The sequence below is a fragment of the Pelophylax lessonae genome (genome assembly GCF_965119305.1).
Source record: "Pelophylax lessonae genome assembly, chromosome: 1".
Lineage (NCBI taxonomy): Eukaryota > Metazoa > Chordata > Amphibia > Anura > Ranidae > Pelophylax > Pelophylax lessonae.
In genome coordinates, this window is record NC_138768.1 from 360,330,923 (window position 1) to 360,349,588 (window position 18,666).

At 44.6% G+C, this 18,666-nt stretch overlaps 1 protein-coding gene across 1 annotated transcript in view; it reads right to left on the bottom strand.

Moving 5' to 3' along the window:
* Window positions 1–18,666, bottom strand: part of VPS13A (vacuolar protein sorting 13 homolog A) — a 427,491-nt gene that overhangs the window by 137,887 nt on the left and 270,938 nt on the right. Inside the window, exons 44-50 of the mRNA XM_082266808.1 lie at window positions 13,791–14,052; window positions 12,907–13,067; window positions 10,185–10,288; window positions 8,006–8,285; window positions 6,375–6,770; window positions 1,193–1,297; window positions 414–560 (exon numbers count right to left, since the gene is read on the bottom strand). Of these exons, the coding sequence (XP_082122934.1) occupies window positions 414–560; window positions 1,193–1,297; window positions 6,375–6,770; window positions 8,006–8,285; window positions 10,185–10,288; window positions 12,907–13,067; window positions 13,791–14,052 (1,455 nt within the window). The remainder of the gene's footprint in view (window positions 1–413; window positions 561–1,192; window positions 1,298–6,374; window positions 6,771–8,005; window positions 8,286–10,184; window positions 10,289–12,906; window positions 13,068–13,790; window positions 14,053–18,666) is intronic.

The following is an 18,666-nucleotide window of genomic DNA, read 5'->3' on the forward strand; positions in this document are numbered from 1 at the left end:
AATACTGACCAGGAGCTAACCTCCTGGGACAGCCCATAGGCTTAGCCAGAACTTTTTTTCTGCCTAGTGTCCTACTCCTGTAGGAGGCAGTATAACCCTACTGTTAAGAAGAACAGAGACTGCGTCCGTCAATGATCGATAGAGAAAGATAGTTTTAAAGCAGACACAAACAGAAAAGTGACCAAACTGAAAAGCAAAAGATAACATCTGGTAAAATCATTCTTATCCAGTTTTTAAATTATACAAGCCCCACAACATGTGCATTTATGTACCCAGGGAACCCCTGAACTTAGCAATGCCCATAGTAAAAAGGCACAGAAAGAGACACATACAGAGATAGCCACACTGCCAATATTCTTCAAAAAGGCATAATATCTTACAGCAGTTCTAAAAATGAATGGTATAGTACTGACCTGTCCAGAAGGAACTTTAATTACTCTCACTGTATTCTCTTCAGCTACATTCACATTATAAATGCTTCTATTTGTGATCATAAAAAACGGTGTGAATGTGACAATTCTGGTGAGATTAAAACTGCTGGCATAAATAGATACACCAACCTAAAACAAAGCGGAAAACAGTTAATAAGTATACATTCATTCTGAAGAGCATCAAAACCACAAAAAAAAATACAATTTATCAAAGTAAAGTATATCTATGATCAACTTATACAATTATATATTAATTTCTCCATTGTATTTCAATTGTTTCTAGCCTACACCAATTAATCTGAATGATTTTGAATTCTAAAAACACACTTTTTGAAGAATTCTATACATTTACTTTCTTGAATTCTGTGATATGTATTCAACTATACCCTGTGCATGTGCACTACTGTGACACACATTTCATAGAGCATACATTCTGAACTACAGAGGTGCTGAGAAGGAGGAGTTCCAGAAGGCACAGTCAGTACAGGAATTACTAGTAGCTTGCAGGCAGAAAGATACCATGGGATATATAGTTTGACATAGAAATCGAAAGTAAACAAAAGGAATGAGCAAAGGAGAAGCTGCATAACATGCAGAGAATCCAGGAAGCTGCTGACAGGCAGCAATACGAGCTTGAAAAGATATTGTTCAAGTAAGCGTATATTGGATTGTCAAAAACAACTATTGTTTGTATAGCTATTGCAATGCTGATGTTATAAAATGAAAGTGTATGCTGTGACTACAGATCTTCTTTAACTTACTTGGTAATCCATTTGTTTGCTCTTGCACTTTACAGCACCATGAGTGCCTACTGTATCCAAGGAGAAAGGGTCTGACAAGTCACTGTCTGTTATCATGAGCTGCACCTGTAAAAACAACATAATAGTTAATATGGGCCAACTGGTGCTGACAAACCAAATACAAGAGTGTCGGTTTCAAATACTAACAAAATGTTTATATGTGAAAAGCAATGTTCAGCATATGGAATATATTAAATGTTTTTTGTTATTATTGTGATATCTGCTCAGTCATCATTTGAGAATAAACCTTTGTGAATACAAAATTCAAATGGCTAAAGTTCGATTTACAAGCAAATTTTATGTCTTTTTGCATCTATATAGGTCACCTTTGACAATATGAAATGACTGAATGCCTAAGAGCATAACTGCATATTCCATACATTATATCGTTTCCTAGTTAGTTTGGTTGAAAAAAAGACAAGTTCATCCAGTTCAACCAATAGAAGGGAAAAAAAAAAACAATCCTATATATACACACACAATCCTATATCCACAGTTATTATAGTTTATTTACTGTGTTAGCAATGTTGCTAAATTGCTGCTTGTATGCATCCATGGAAAAAGTATAATTTCAATATTTTCAGAACACACCAAACTATGTAGTTGCATAATGTTCTTACAGGATAACTCAAACTTACAAGCTGACCCCAATGCACTATTTTTTGGGCAACCATGTGGAAAATGGGGTTTAAATGTTGCTAAATGTAAAGTTATGCACTTGGGGGCTAAAAACATGCATGCCTCATACATTCTAGGGGGATAACAGCTGGGGGAGTGAATGGTCAAGAAGGATGTGGGTGTTCTGGTAGATCAAAGACTTAATAGCATGCAAAGTCAAGCTACAGCTTCTAAAGTGAGCAAAATACTTTCTTGTATTAAAAGATGTATAAATTCCAGAGAGAAAGAGATATAATTTTGCACTTTTGCCCTTAAGCGCTTGCCATCTGCCCTACAGCAGTTTTACTGCTACAGGGCGGTAGCCATGTGCGAGATCATGTATATATACTTGATCCTGTACTTCCAGGTAAGGGGCGCGCATGCCGTTCGGCGGGTGCCAGGTACTCGATACCTATCGATCAGCAGGCAGAGACACAGAACTACAATCTGCCTACGTAAACTAGACATATTGACGTTCTGACAGGGGGAAGGGATGGAGTTTGTGTCCCTGCAAAGCAGAGAAAAAAATTCAATCTCTTTCCCTAGTAAAAGCACCCCACACAGTTCACAAACAGTGGTTAGGCACAGAGTTAACCCTTTGATCACCCCTAATGTTAACCCCTTCCCAGCCAGTTCCAAATGCAATATTTCCCATGCACACATTCAAGATAACCAGCTGTTTAATGATGCTGGGTGCTGTAATGACCATAGGGTGGAGACCGTGGATACTCAAAAGGGAAGAATTGTCATCAGCACACCAAGGATTCCTCAAAAGGGTCCAAAACTTTCTTCTGTGGTCACATAATATACAATGTTTCGGAGTCAGGCAGGGCCCCTTCCCAGCCAGTGTCATTAGTACAGTGACAATGCATATTTTTAGAACTGATCACAAACTGTGCCACAATATCGCATTCCTGGCATAAGTCGCTGATCGCTGCCATTACTAATAAAAAAAAAAATTAAGAAAAAAGTCCCATAGTTTGTAGACACTATAACTTTTGTGCAAACCAATCAATATATGCTTCTCTGGATTTTTTTTAACCAAAAACACGTAGAAGAAGAATACATAATTGCCTAAATTTAGGAAGAAATTCGATTTTTAATTTTTTTTATTTGATATGTTTTATAGCAGAAAGTAATAAAAAAAAACCTGTATTTTTGTCTTACCGTAAAATCCTTTTCTCTGATGTTTATTGATGGACATCACCCACCCCTCAAGCATCCTTAAAAACGATAGAGGCCAGAAAATCCCCTTGATGAAGAGAAGCCACTACCGTGCGAATGGACTCCATTCTGAACCCACACAAAGCGGTTCAGGGCCGTGAGGTCCAGGACTGGATGGACCTTGGCCTCCTTCCTGCGAACCGTAAATAGGTTTAACTAAAACCCCTGAAAATGTTCCGACTCTGGGACTGGTCCAATGACTCCTTGTGACAGTAGATCCTGAGTCCTGAACCGCCCCAAGAAGGCCCTGAAGCCGATCCGGAGAGAGGCACAGGTTGTAAGGAAAAAACATGCCGGGGCAAGGACCAAAACTTGATCTTGTAAGTGGCCTTGATCAACTCATGGAACGAAAGAGGTCCCCCCACCCCATGTAAGGGTAAGGATGTCCCTTCAGGCACAGGAGGGCTTGTCTGTGGGGCGAGCAGAGCCCGCTTTAGACTTACCAACCCAAGGTCTCTTGGAACCTCCCGAGACGGTACGGGAGGATTTAGAACTCTTGTCCTGCGACCCTGCGGGACGAAAAGGCCACTTGTGGGTCGAGAAGTCAGGACCACATTTGTGGCGAGGCTCTCTGCTTTTTGTAACCTGCGGAACAAGGGTGCTCTTGCCTCCCGTGAGACCTTTTATGACCTTTTCAATCGAAGCTCTGAACAAGCGGTCCCCCCCCCGAAGGGGAGATCCGTCAGCACCTTTTTTTTTTTTCCACAGACCAGCATTTCAACCAGATCATGCGGCGCAGAGTCAACGCTGTCACTGACACCCTGCAGGTTAAAGGGGCCATGTCCAGGGAGGCACAAATATACTGTAACCCCTATATCAACTGGTCCGCCAGCTCTGCCAGCTCAGGAGGATGCTGACCCCTTTCCAAATCCTGACGTTAAAGCTTTGCCCATCCCGTCAAGGTCTGGGAGACCAAGGTTATGGCAGACACCAGCTCAAGATTGAACTTGCCACAGTAAAAAGAAAGCGGACCAGAGATTCTGCCTTCCTATCTACAGGGTCTCTAAAGGACGGAGCGTCCTCCACTGGTAGCAATGTGACTTTATTTACATCAGAAACCTGAGAGTCCACCACCGTTGGCACTGTCAGTTTCTTTAAGAGGGACTCCCCAAAAGGATACCTCCTAGCGATACACTTCGGTATCCCAACCATGCGTTTCGGGGAACCCCACTGACCAGCGACAATCTCGTCAAAATAGGCAGGAAAGGGGAACACCTTTGTCACATTGGTCTGCGGGTGCCAAATTGCACCGGCATGGCCGATGCAGCTTTAGCGGTGTCCTCCATTTTTTAAGTTTCCCCCACTGATACAATCAGTGCCTCCACAAGCGTCTTTTCTTGGGCAGATGGAAGAGGAATCATCCTCACTGTCAAAGGAGCACTCGAAGTGCGTGGACGCTGACCCCGTGGGCTGACTCGCATCCACGGCGGCCAAATCAGCCTCAGAATCTGAGAAAACAGAGGAGCCAGGTGAAGGCGGAGGGCGCTTTTTACTAGGTCCTTTTTGGAGGACCATGTCCACTTTTGACACCAATGACGGCAGGACTGCCTTCATGAACCGCCATGGCAGACTGAGACCCAGAGGGTCCCGCAGCTTCTGAGAGCGGGTCAGGTGGTGACACGTGTTCTAGGGGCTCCATGACACCTTGGGGACCATCAGCAAATGTAATGTTAAATTATAAAGCACTCTGTGAACCCCCCCCCCCGCTGTTTCTGGTGGCACTACAGGTCCCAGTAGCTCTGTAATAGCAGAAAACTGAGATATTCCCCTCCAGGACTCACCACCAAACGACTCAGAGAGAGAGAGAGAGAGAGAGAGAGAGAGAGAGAGAGAGAGAAGCACCAACAGCCTGAAGCACGCCAATCCAAAGGAAGAGGAAACGGCTGAGCTGTCACTAGAGGCCCCTCGCCGAGCACCGCTCCGTTTAGACTACACGAAAATGGCCGACACTATACAGTATAGGAGCCACCAAAAACAGTGCTGTCCGATCCTCTGTATGTGGCCATACAGAGGCCACACAGTATGTGGTCCAACGGCGGCACCTTGCGGCGAGGTGTGTGATTTCCGGCACACACAAGGACCCCTAATACACTAATAGCAGCAAGTTGGGCCTAATACAGGGACCCCCTCCTCCAGAGAAAAAAAAACACACAACCAGCAAGAGAAGTTGCCAGCAGCACGCAACCACCCCTCCAGCCACAGCTAATCCACACCACATAGAGAGAATTTCAACAGTATAAAAGTGAAATTTCTCCTCATCTCAGAAGGGAGCAAGGGGGAGAGAAGGTGTAAGCCCACTAGTGGGGGGGAAAGGGGGTTGCGTCTGGGTAGGAAGGGCCTATGGGGGGCTTATCGGCCCTGGGAGGGGCAGCGTCCACCACAAATTTTCTCGAGGAAGAGGGGGGCACTACTCACCACACGTTTGGAACCGGGCGGGCACCACTCCATACAGATCAATTCCCCATCTTGGAACGGGGGATGCTGCGGGCCAGCGGTACGCTGCGAGACTGGCCAAGCATGTCTCCAGACCTAAACCCTATTGAGCATCTGTGGGGCATCCTCAAACTGAAGGTGGAGAAGCGCAAGGTCTCTAACATCCACCAGCTCCATGATGTCATCATGGAGGAGTGAAAGAGGACTCCAGTGGCAACCTGTGAAGCTCTGGTTAACTCCATGCCCAAGAGGGTTAAGGCAGTGCTGGAATGAATGGTGGCCACACAAAATATTGACACTTTGGGCCCAATTTGGACATTTTAACTGTGTTGCCAGCTGTTTAGATATTAATGGCTGTGTGTTGAGTTATTTTGAGGGGACAGCAAATTTACACTGTTATACAAGCTGTGAGTGTCACTACTTTACATTGTAGCAAAGTGTAATTTCTTCAGTGTTGTCACATGAAAAGATATAATAAAATATTCACAAAAATGTGAGGGGTGTACTCACTTTTGTGAGAAACTGTATACAATGTCAGACTCTAATCAGAACACATATTGTGCAGCATCCTATAACATACGATTCTGCACATCTCTAACTTCAGAAAAAAACATGGTATTAGTAGTCCTGCAAACCCCATCCCTAACCCAGCTCACTTTATTTCCTGTATATAGTCTGTCTAAAATTACATGCCTAGAATTAGCAAACAGGGTGGCTTTTGGATTTCTGACATTTTACTTAAGTACTTTAGAAGATCTCACAGTATCTATAAATATCAACATGTAAAATAAAGGGCGGTTCAAGTATTTTAACTTAAGCCTTACGATACCTTATTATTTTGAATAAAGTTCTTCGGCTTGAATGAGAACAAAAGGGGCTTCTTGTGGTCAGCAGGATGTTTTCGGTGTATGTCATCAGCCTTATACTGCAGCATCCTTCCAGTCTTGTTGACCATCCAGTATGGACTGTGAATTGCAATGATTGTTTGCCCAGTAGTGTAAGTGACATGGACAGCAATGTCCAGTTCGGTCTTGTCTAGATCTGACACACAACGGAATGTGGCAAAGTGAATATCCTGTTGCTTGCTCTTGATTGCATACATGGCTTCCCAGTGCATGTCATGGTAATTTAATAAACATAGCTTCAGTTTGGATTGATCTATTACAGCATTGTGTATCTGGGCTGAACATCCATCTTCTATTGTAACATGCCCATCTTCTTTACTCTAAAAATATCAGAAGACCTTATAACAGAAGTTCACTTTAAGACTTAATTGTAGGAGAACATAATAAAATGCAATATTATAAATACTGAGAAAGTAAATTAGTGCACTCTGATAGTTAATGCCTGTTATGGGATACAATAACCTTTTAGTCACACTAGAATTTTGGTATTTATAGTTTGCTTTAGATACAATGTATATCAACTGCCACAAAGAAGGCACACTGGGTACTGCACTAGAACATGCTTCTTAGGCCCTGTTTACACTGCAATTGAGTGCCGGTTCACATATATGCGATGACAGACACCGCATGTGAATTGCAGCGCAGTGATCTGCCAATCACATGCAATGTCTAATCAATGCGAGTTCAGCCATACAGACTGTATGGCTGAATTTGCATCGCATTCGGACAAAACACGCACAGGACCCTTTTTTGGGTCCACACCAGAATCGGATCGCATGGGTGTTCACACTTATGCAATCCGATTCATGTCCGAACTGACAGTTCGCACTGGAATATGCAAACTGATCTGGGGGTGTCATTAACTTTGTATTAACACCCCCAACGATTCGCATATGGCAGTGTGAACTGCCTGCGAGTTGAATGCGATGAGGGAACCCACAGTGGATTTGCAGGGTTCCCGCATTGCATATGTGTGAACCGGAACTAAAAGCAGGCATTTGAGGCACGTTTTTAATGCTCCTCTTCTAGTAAAAGCAGTCTGCAAATAATATTGTCAGCATACAGTGCTGTTTATATTATGAAAACTTAAAGCCTTTGCCTCGTGTCACGTTGTTGTGTTTCAAAAATAAAGCTTCATGTGGTGTTTGGAAGAAGTTGAAGCAACTTAACTCCTTCCATTCAGGTCTATGGTATTGTACCATAAATGAGCAAGCACACATCTGAGGGTTTGTGGAGAGTCAGGTCTTGTTCACAACAGCCCAAAAAAATATAGGCATTTGTTGTGCATTCTTAAAGTCTCAAATGCGCATAGGGCATTTGGGAAGTGTTTTTAATGCGAGTTAAAAACATGTCAATTTCAACGAACAACTCGTAATAATTCGATCGGCGCTTTTGTTAAGCATCAGTATTTTGAGCAAGTGTAAACAAGGCTTAAAGGAGATAAGTAACCACAGCATACTATGCATGAGTGGGATACATTTTGAAATATCACCATCCCGATAAAACATTTGCATTTCTGTTAAACAATCAGATTTAGTTAAATAAAGCCACATACCTCCAGTGAGTATGTCATTTGGTAAGGAAGCAAGTTGCGAAGGATAACACTGGGCCACAGATGAACAACATATGGAAGGTCCCACTTCTCATCAGTGCACACTGAGGATGTTAGGATATCCATCACTGGCACAATGTTTACGACAAGGGAGTCAACGTTATTTTTGCGAGACTGGCATTTTGTTGCTAGTAGTGAACCTTGATTTTTTAAGAAATCTTCAAAGTCAATTCCTTCACATTTTTCAAATTCGCCTATTACCGGCTTTAAACACAGTGTTGACCTGCCAGCATAGAAAAGAAAAGTGAGGAATGTCCAAATGCTAGAGGAGTTTTGGTAATAGTCTGCTTTACCAGCTCCTATTAGTTAACCTGTAAAAGACTCAGGATACTAATCACTTAAGGGCTCTTTCACACAGGCGGACCGATCAGATCCGCCTGTCTGTTTTTTTGGCGGATCTGAACGGTCCCCCCATACATCCCTATGGGGCATCTGATGTCAGCAGAGACATGTCCGCTGACATCCAATCCGTCAAATCTGGGCTGATGGAAACCCTATTTTCCATCCGTCCAGCGGATCGGATGAGAACGGACCGACTGTCCATTCCCATCCGATTCCCCCATAGAGATGTATGGGGAACTGACAGCTGTGTCTCCACACACAGCGCGAACAGCTGTCATCCTCCTGATCGGCGGATCGATCCCCCGCTGAGATAAACAGAGTCCGTCCGACGGACGGATAGTGTGAAAGGAGCCTAAAGGTGATAGTGAAGGATACCATATTTTTGTCTTAGAATGTATCTATCTATAAATGTATCTATCTACAGTCATATTTCAACATAGTTAAACAGACAATTCAATCATTCAAACCGTGAATACAGATAAAAGTGATATACTTTTTTGTTAAAAAAAAAAGTTATATACTTAAACAAATGACACCTGCTGATCAGAGCAGAGCGGTTGGATGGCAGGTCTGTGTCAGCTCAGTTTCTGCAGATCCTGGTGTGGTCTATGGGTGGCTGAGTGTAAACAGATTCTGCTATCAATTTACACCTGACTGCCCTCCGATCTGATTCGCCTAGATGGAAGGGGACGGATCTCATTCCGTATTTTTTTTTATTTTTGTGGACCGGATATGAGTTAGGCAGGTCTAAACAGACACAAGTCAGTTTACACCTGCTGGTCCATAGGGGTGAATAGGCTGTTCAATCAGGTGCACCTAAAAAAACTGACAAGCTTACCTGATCAGACCCTTCATATAAAAGGGCCTTACATACAGCCAGTGAAGTGACAAGCCCTCAAGTGATGTACAGATACATAACCTGTAATCTGCAACCCTCTCTTCTCTACAGCCTTCTTCAACATATATTTTACACAGCATCTCACAGTTATGAAAACTGGGGGGGTTAGATCCCACACTGCAGAGCTCATTGGGGGAGAGCTCTGAGCCCCGATTGGAGGGAGGGGACACACCTCTTCCTCACCGTACACTGGCTATGTGCTGGAGCTCTCCTCCCTCCTCACCAATTCTCTCTTAGGGTCCAGAAAACCTGTCAGGTTTTACTGTGTTATACAGTTAACCAAGAAATATTTCATTATGTGGACTAGGAATGCAAAATTCCCTATTCTGAAGCCTTCAAAAATGAATAGAAGAAAAATATGGCAAACCAAGCAAGTGAAAATCTAATCTATATTCCTAGGAGCTGATTACAATAAATGCAGCTATGTTTCACCAAAAGTCTTGGAGATAAAACAGTTCCTCATGCCCACAGTAACTGAAATTCTCCCTTTTTACCCTCACACACTCAACTGAAAACATGAAAATCCGACTTGTTGCTATGCTCTTTGTTGCTGTGTTCCATTTGGCCACACAAATATATGACAAAAGTGAACACAAAATGAGGAGCAGACTTAAGTTTTTTTTTTTATCCCATATGCCCATTTAGGACAACATAAACAGCCAGACTGAGGTAATTGTTCTAAAGGTTTGTCCAAAAGTCTCATCTGACAATGAAGATTAACAGCTACAGTAATCCAGCGCCTAGCAAAGACATGGTCACAAAAAACCTAAAGGTACCAAGGAACCGCTAAGCATTATTCAAATGAATACATGGCCATAAACAAATGTAAAATACGTTATAAATACATTATAAACAAATGTAAAAAGTCTAATTTAGGGTTACCTATAAGATGACAAAGGGATGTTAAAATCGGCTTCTGGTTCAGCAATCCCAAGACATGTATCTTCATGATAAACTTGAAATGCAATAGAAAAATGATTTCTAATCTACAAAGTCAAAGACAAAAATATAAGTAGACTGAATAGTTCAAGATTGCAGTGCTGGGAAAGACACGTATGTACTTCAAAACTCAAATTGACAACCATTATATTTAGGCTGCATTCAAACATGAGCTGAGCGTCTTTAGTTGTTTTGCAAGCTTTTTTTTTTTTTGGAGTATGTGTACAGGATTCTGGGGGGTTTTCTTTTAGCAAATTAGCAATTTAGCCAATGGAAAGCTAGTCACAAGGGAAAAAAAAGTGCAACATCATGCAATGTCGCTCCTTTTTCAGACACTTCCATTGAAGTCTAATTTGGCCGACGACGTTTCAAGCTTCAGATTCATGTACTTTTTTGAACTACAAGCTTCAGGAAACACTACGCTCAGGTGGGAACAGGCACAATTGAAAACCATAAAATTTTTTGTTGAGCATTTTTCAGCTTCAAGCTACAAAACACCTTATAAACACTGATTTTATTTTCACTTGGAAACAACTATAAGGATTGGTTAAGAGGACATTTCGGATTCTTAAAGTGGTTGTAAATGCATTCCTTGCTTTAGTGTATAAAATGCCCAAATATTTGTATGCTCTCCCACCCCCCACAATTTTATCTGAGATCTCATTCAATCCAGCGCTTTGCCTGTCCGCAGCAGCTCTTTCCTCTCTCCCTGCATTCACAGGAGAGAGAGGCAGTAGCAAGAGCCATTGGCTCACGTTGCTGTCAATCAAATCCTGTAAGCAGAGAGTGGGGCTGAGTCTTGCTGCGTGTATCTACAGATGCACGCAGCGTGGCTCAGGAGTGAGCCTGCACATGCGTCTCCATAGGAAGTGGTTTCCTGTGGAGGTGCATGGAGAAGAGGAGGTGGCAATCGCGCCAGCAGAGGACTGCAAAAGAGGGGGTTTGGGGCCACACTGTGCAATACCATTGCACAGAGCAGGGAAGTAGGGATGCACCGAAATGAAATTCTTGGCCGAAGCCGAATAATAATGAAATGCTTGGCCGAAGGCCGAATACCGAACGCGGGGTTTCGCATTTTTTCCATTTATTTTGCCAATTTTTTGTCCTCTCTCTTGTCCTCTCGTGTCTCTCTCTCTTGTCCTCTCACTTTCTCTCTCTTGTCCTCTCATGTCTCTCTCTCTCTCTCTTGTCCTCTCATGTCTCTCTCTCCCTAAATGTTACTGTAGGGAATGGGATTCAGTGCACACTGCAGCCTTGTACCATAGGGTTAATGTTAGTGACACTGTAGGGATTGGGAAGGATGCTGGGAATGGAAATCAGGAAGCATGCAGGCAGCCTTGTAAATTTTAATTGCAGATACAGGGCACTGGGCAGGTCAGGGTTAATATGGTAACATCAATTACTCAGTGACAGTCAGTCAGTGTCAGTGTGGACTCGATCAGATTATACAGTGACAGACAGTCTCTCATAGTGGTGGTAGTAGGAGGCTGGAGGTGGACTAGTAGGAGCCTGGAAAGGAGCACAGCCGCATACATACATTACTCACTCGTGCACTGCAGCCCGCCCCACACATTCAGTGAGTCTTAAGCCCCATACACACGTGCAGATTATCTGCAGACTTTTGTCTGCAGACTTACCTTTTCTATGTAGTGATAGGGCCTGCCGGATTGCATACAAATTGAAAGTGTTTAGGTTTGACCTCATATTATATGGTTTTGGTAAGTCTGCAGACAAAAGTCTGCAGATAATCTGCACGTGTGTATGGGGCATTACTCTCCTCCCTAGTTTTTTCAATGGCACATTCAGGAAGCCAATCACGCCGTGAGTAGCGGCCCAGCGGAACCAATCAGGTGTGCAGGCACACGTGATTGGTTCGCTGTGCAGCTAATCACGGCGTGATTGGCTCCCTGAATGTGCCATTGAAAAAACCAGGGAGGAGAGTAAGACTCACTGAATGTGTGGGGCGGGCTGCAGTGCACGAGTGAGTAATGTATGTATGCTCACCGCTGAAGTGTCCCGGCTTCCCCTGCCTAACACGGAAGTCTGTGAGTCCTCCTGTCCTCCTCCGAGCCCCTTCCCCCTGCCTATGTAAATATCGTGACCTCGGCGATATGAATATCGCCTACGGCCACAGAACGATAGTCGATATCATATCGACTATCGTTCAGCCCTATTGTTCGGCACAAATTTATTCGGCCTTTTTACTTATTCGGCTGAACACCGAAAGTGCTTTTTTTGCTATTTTCGGCCGAATAATTTTCGGTTGCCGAACATTCGATGCATCCCTACAGGGAAGTATAACGGATTTGTTATTAAAAAATATATATTTCAGCCTTTACAACTACTTTAAAGAAGCCCTGTTATACAGTAAACAAAATCAACTATGTGTGAAGACTGGTGGAAACAACTCCCTGACTCTGCATACTAGTTCTGTAGCAGTTAACCTGAGAATATTAATGGTGTCCCTACTCAAAACTAGTTGCAGCAAACAAATAATGGTAAGGCTGTTTTTTTTAAGGCTGCTTTAGTTAGGATTTTGTTTTGTAAAAAGCTCTTCTAACCAAGGTATAGACATAATTTTTCCATTTTAGGATAATAATTAAAAATCAATCTAATATATGTGTTAGTATTTTTTAAAATACTATAATAAGTGCACAATACACACCTGCAACGGGGACCTTATTGTTATGCATTTGGCTCCTTCCACAGTATCAATCTGGCAAACAATATATCGCTCCACACCAGAATCCGAATGTCGCACACTGTAAATACTTCGACCCACTTTAGTTAAGGGAATCTTCTCAGTAGAAGAATGATTTTGAGGAACTAGCACAAAAGAAAAATACTTTATCACACATATTATAGATAATATGGGGGAATTTACTGCAACTGGAGCAGACAGAATCTGGAGTAGCTGTGCATAGTAACCAATCAACTTCTAGCCTCAGCTTGTTCAGTTAAAGTATAACTGAACAAGCGGATTGGTTACTATGTACAGCTACTATAACTAAAGGGAAAGGGAAGATGGATTAGTTCAACTATCAGGTTTTTATCACGGTCTGTGCCCCCATTAGGGGATTCACATTCTCTATCTGTCCTGTTTACGGTTATCACCACCAAAAGTAAAAGAAAAATCACACATTTTAGGTTATCCCCAGGGCAGAAATAAAAGGGGGAAATCTTCCAATAGGGATACTAGTTCTGGTGACAATTAGGTATTTCCTCACTTTGGAGGGATTTCCTCTCACTTCCTGTTTGGGTGACGCCCCAATGGGATAGCAGAAAAAGAGACTGAAAGGGGTTATAAGCCTCCCTTACTATACCCAAAATTAAAAATAAGTTTGGTCTTTAGTTCTACTTTAAGCTTTGAAAATGGATGCTTGAAGCCAATTGGTTTTCATGCAGAACTGCTCCACATGCTGCCTGTTCCAGTCTTAGTAAATTCCAGTCTATTTATTTCGAATGCTTTAGTCCTATGCAAATAAATTTGATGGTATAGCAATTCATAGCACCTTGCCAGTATTTCAATACCTGCTGGATCTAGCTTACCGAGTTGGATGTAGAAAAGTTTGCTGCTGAGGTTCGTCATGGCAGAGAACTGATCAGTCTGGCTCTTTGTACGGACATAATCCAAATTAAGACACTGCTCATTTTCCAATTCTAGACTCTTCAATCCATGGTCATCATTTAAGGGAGTAAATGAATCACTGGGGGTAACACAAACTGGAAGACCCAGGGAATTTTTTACTACAAAGGGAGCCTGGTCTTTCTTAAAGACATCAGATGTTTTGCTGGCAGCTTCAGCAAATGCCTACGTAACATAAAATAATGAGACCATCACTTACTAAGCCTTTATTTGATATAAATACATATATACATCCTATGGTTCTATTTGAATACAGGAGAGACTTGTCACAGAATCCTCTTGCATATTAACAGATAAAAAGTAGGCATTGGTATAGAATTTCTCTCTCACCCAGAGTAATTACTGGTTACGTTTGATGACCTGCACCATTGCAAGTGCAGATAATGTGGAAATAACAAGAAAAAAATGGGGATTTTTGTCTTACCGTAAAATCGGATTTTTGTAAGATCTTACCGTAAAATCCTTTTCTCTTAGCTCATTGACAGACGTAGTCTTCTTGATTCACATCAATTGGGTTATGTTGTCTCCGCAGGAGTAGGACTAGGCAGAAAGAAAAAACGTTCTGGCTCCACCCTAGGGGCAGTCCCAGAGGGTATATCCTCCCTCTCTCTGCTACAAGGAATCAGTTCTGTTATAAAGCAGCAACAGAGAATTTAACCCAACCCAACTCAATGATAGAGGGGCGGGTACTACGTCTGTCAATGAGCTAAGAGAAAAGGATTTTACGGTAAGATCTTACAAAAATCCGATTTTCTCTGTCGCTCATTGACAGACGTAGTCTTCTTGATTCACATCAATTGGGACATCCAGAAGCATTGCCACAAATGAGGGGTGGGATTGACAGAAATCAAAATCCAATCTAGAAAGCCCAACCGGTGCCAACTAGAAGTTTTAAAGGCTCATTATAAGCAAAGAATGAGACTCAAATAAAAATTCCAACGGAAAAAAACCCTCGAGGTAGACCACTGGTCTCCTCCAATGGTGGCCTGCAAAACCTTGCGGCCAAACGAGGCATCAGACGATGCCATTACATCAACTATATAATGTTTTGTAAAGGTATGCACCGACGACCAGGTAGCCGCCTTGCACACCTGGACCACTGACGCCTGATGGCGAAAGGCCCATGACGCACTAAGTGCCCGAGTGGAGTGCGCCTTAACAGGGAACGGGGGCTCCCGACCCTTAATAGAATAAGCCTGTACCACCGTCTGTCTGATCCATTTGGAAATAGTCGCAGCAGATGCAGGCAACCCCTTTTTGGGTCCATCCGGGATCACAAAAAGTGAATCCGTCTTGCGAAACGAGTCTGTCGTTTTCACTCCTGACTAGACAGAAAAAAAACGATTCCTTGTAGCAGAGAGAGGGAGGATATACCCTCTGGGACTGCCCCTAGGGTGGAGCCAGAACGTTTTTTCTTTCTGCCTAGTCCTACTCCTGCGGAGACAACATAACCCAATTGATGTGAATCAAGAAGACTACGTCTGTCAATGAGCGACAGAGAAAATTCTTTTCTCTGAGGTTCACTGATAGACACAGCTTCAATTCTTCAGATCAGTGGGCTTTATGAAAGACATCACCCCACCCCAAAACAAGGGTGAGGGCGCCCCTTCAGGCTGGGGAAGGCTCGTCTGCAGAACCAGAAGTGCCCGCTTTGGACTTACCATTCCAGGGTCTTTAGAAGCCACCTGCAAATTTACAGGTGGATCTCGAGCCCTTTTCCTGCGATCCACACGGAGGAAAGGGCCACTTGTGAGCCGAAAAGAAGGGACTCAGATTTGCGGGTGCCAAACTGCACAGGTGTCACTGACTCAGCCGAGTCCTGCAACTATAAAGTTACCCGCACTGAAACAATTCGAGCCTCCGCCAGCGCTTTTCCATGCGCGGCTGCGGAGGAGGAGGACTCATCCTTTCCTACTAGAGCACTCAGCGTGCGTGGACGCAGACCCAGTGGGCTGACTCTCGTCCGCAGCGGCCAAATCCACCTCAGAATCTGAGGAAGCAGAGGATACAGGTGAAGGAGGGGGCGATTCCTTTGCAGGACCCATATCTACTTAGGCTACCAGTGACTACAGGAAAATGGCAGCCATTGAAACTCTATGGGGAACCCAAAAACATGGCCACTGGACTACACAAACATGGCCGTCGATGCTGGGAATACAGAATCCACGGCAAAAAGGCGACACTACACGGCACTGCATGGGACCAAACCCCCCCCCCCCCCCCGCAGAACCCAGGTATGGGGGCCGACAGCGGCATCACCCACCACTCCTCCAGCTCAGCACCATAACCTACCCAATTTAACCTACCCCCTACCCAGTTTTACCCGTGCCCCAAAAAGGGGCCAGGGGGGTAACAGGGGACAGATGACGACACCTACTCAGGGGGGAACCCCGCGAAGTAGAATGGGGAAAACACAAGGAGGAAGGAAACAGGAGGGGCCCACCATCCCCAGGGGGGCCGTGACCACCCCAGTAATTCCGCAGGAAAGGAGGGGGGACACTACTCCCCATACCACGGTCTCCAGGTGGGCACCACTCCCAGCAGTCCACTGCACTATCTTGGAATGGAGGTGCTGCGGCCTGAGGTACGCTGCGACACTGGTCGTGACTGCTGTCGTGACCAGGGCTATGCGACCTCCTGAGGTGTTTAACTCACTGGTCAGCCCCCGTCCAGTGGGGCTATGTCACGGCCAACCTAGCGCAGAGCTAATACTTGGGTCGCGCTCGCAGGCCAGACTGGGAATCTAAGAATCTCGGATATCCAGTGCATCGCCCAGTCTGGCTGTTGATTGTAGTTCACACAGGAACAAAAATAATAAAAGAAAAAAAACTGAATTTTTGTAAAATCTTACCTGTAAAATTCCTTTCTCTAAAGTCCTCAGACAGTCGCCGCCTCTCCATATTCAACACTATGGGGTTATTGACCTTTGCTCCGTAGGAGTAGCTAGGCAACAGAATATGTTAATATTAAAGCTTTTAGCATATCCCACCCCCAGGGGGTGGTCCCCTCAGTCAATACCCTCCTGCTTCCTGTATCCATACCTCAGTTTCAGTAGAATAGCAGTAGAGTACACAAACAAACCCCAAAAGAGGGGCGGGGCGGCGACTGTTGGAGGACTCAGAGAAAGGAATTTTACAGGTAAGATTTTACAAAAATTCCGTTTTTTCTTACGTCCTCCGACAGTCGCCGCCTCTCCATATTCGTCACTATGGGGACGTCCCAAAGCAGTGCAAAACATGAGGGGTGGGAAATGCAGCCGCGCCCAAGGCAACGCAGGACCCACATCAGAGAAAGGAACCTTACCAAAGGAAGGAAACCAACTGGGCAACACAAAAATAAAGTTTTGCTCAACAGGAGCAACAACCCAGGAAGAACAAATAACCTAGGGATAAAAAACATCTTAAACAGCCAAGGGCCCAAAAAGGTACTGCCGCACTAAGAACCTTGCGGCCAAAGGAAGCATCTGCCGATGCCTGAACATCCACTTTGTAGAACTTTGAGAAGGTGTGAACGGACGACCAAGTCGCCGCCTTACACACCTGGGCCACAGAAGCCTGATGATGACAGGCCCAAGACGTACTCCGAGATCTTGTAGAGTGCGCCTTCACAGGCATAGGGGGAACTTTTCCCTTCAGAGCATATGCCTGTTCAATGGTCTGTCTGATCCATTTGGCGATGGTAGAAGCCGACGCCGCCAAGCCCTTCCAAGGCCCCTCAGGAAGGACAAGGAGGGAATCCGTCTTGCGAAAAGACTTAGTCGCCGACAGGTAAACCCTGATCGCCCGAACATCATCCAAGGAATGTAAGGCCACCTCCTCCGGATGCTTAGGCTTCGCGCAAAGTGAAGGCAAGACAATGTCCTCATTGAGGTGAAACTCCGAGATCCTTTTCGGCAGAAAAGAAGGATTAGGTCGCAAGACCACCTTATCCAAGTGGAGCACCAGATACGGAGACCTGCAGGACAAAGCTGCCAGAGCCGAAGTGATCGCCACCAAAAAGGCGACCTTCTTGGACAACAGAGGCAACGAGATCTCCCTGATCTTTTCAAAAGGAGCATGTTGTAACACGGACAGAACGAGGTTCAAGTCCCACGGAGGCAAAGGCTCCCTCCGAGGAGGGACTAGGTGTCGCACCCCTTGAACAAAAGTGCCAACCAGAGAATTAGACGCCACAGGGCGTTGAAAAAGAACAGCCAGCGCAGAAATCTGACCCTTAATCGTGGCTAACGCCAAACGCTGGTCCACACCCGCTTGAAGGAAAGACAACACCCTAGACACCGAGTATGAGCGAGGGGAAAACCCCCTGGACTCACACCAGGCAAAATAGGCCTTCCAAGTACGGTAGTATATCTTCCCCGAAGAGGCCTTTCTAGCATTGATCAAAGTATGAACGACCTCCGGGGAGAGACCCCTATCCTTCAGGACCTTGGTTTCAACAGCCAGGCCGTCAAAGCCAGCGACTGTAAAGCAGGATGGAATATCAGTCCTTGAGACAGAAGGTCTTCTCGAAGAGGCAGACGCCACGGAGCGTCGACCGCCAGATTCACGAGGTCTGCGTACCAAGACCGGCGGGGCCAGTCCGGTGCCACCAGGATCACCGTTTTTGGTTCCGAGGACAAGCTGCGAAGGAACCGGGATAGCAACTGAATTGGTGGGAATGCATACATCAGTCAATACTGATGCCACGGAGCCACTAACGCGTCTGACGCGTCTGCCCGAGGATCGCACGTCCTTGCCACGAACCTTCCCACCTTGTTGTTCAGACGAGACGCGAACAGGT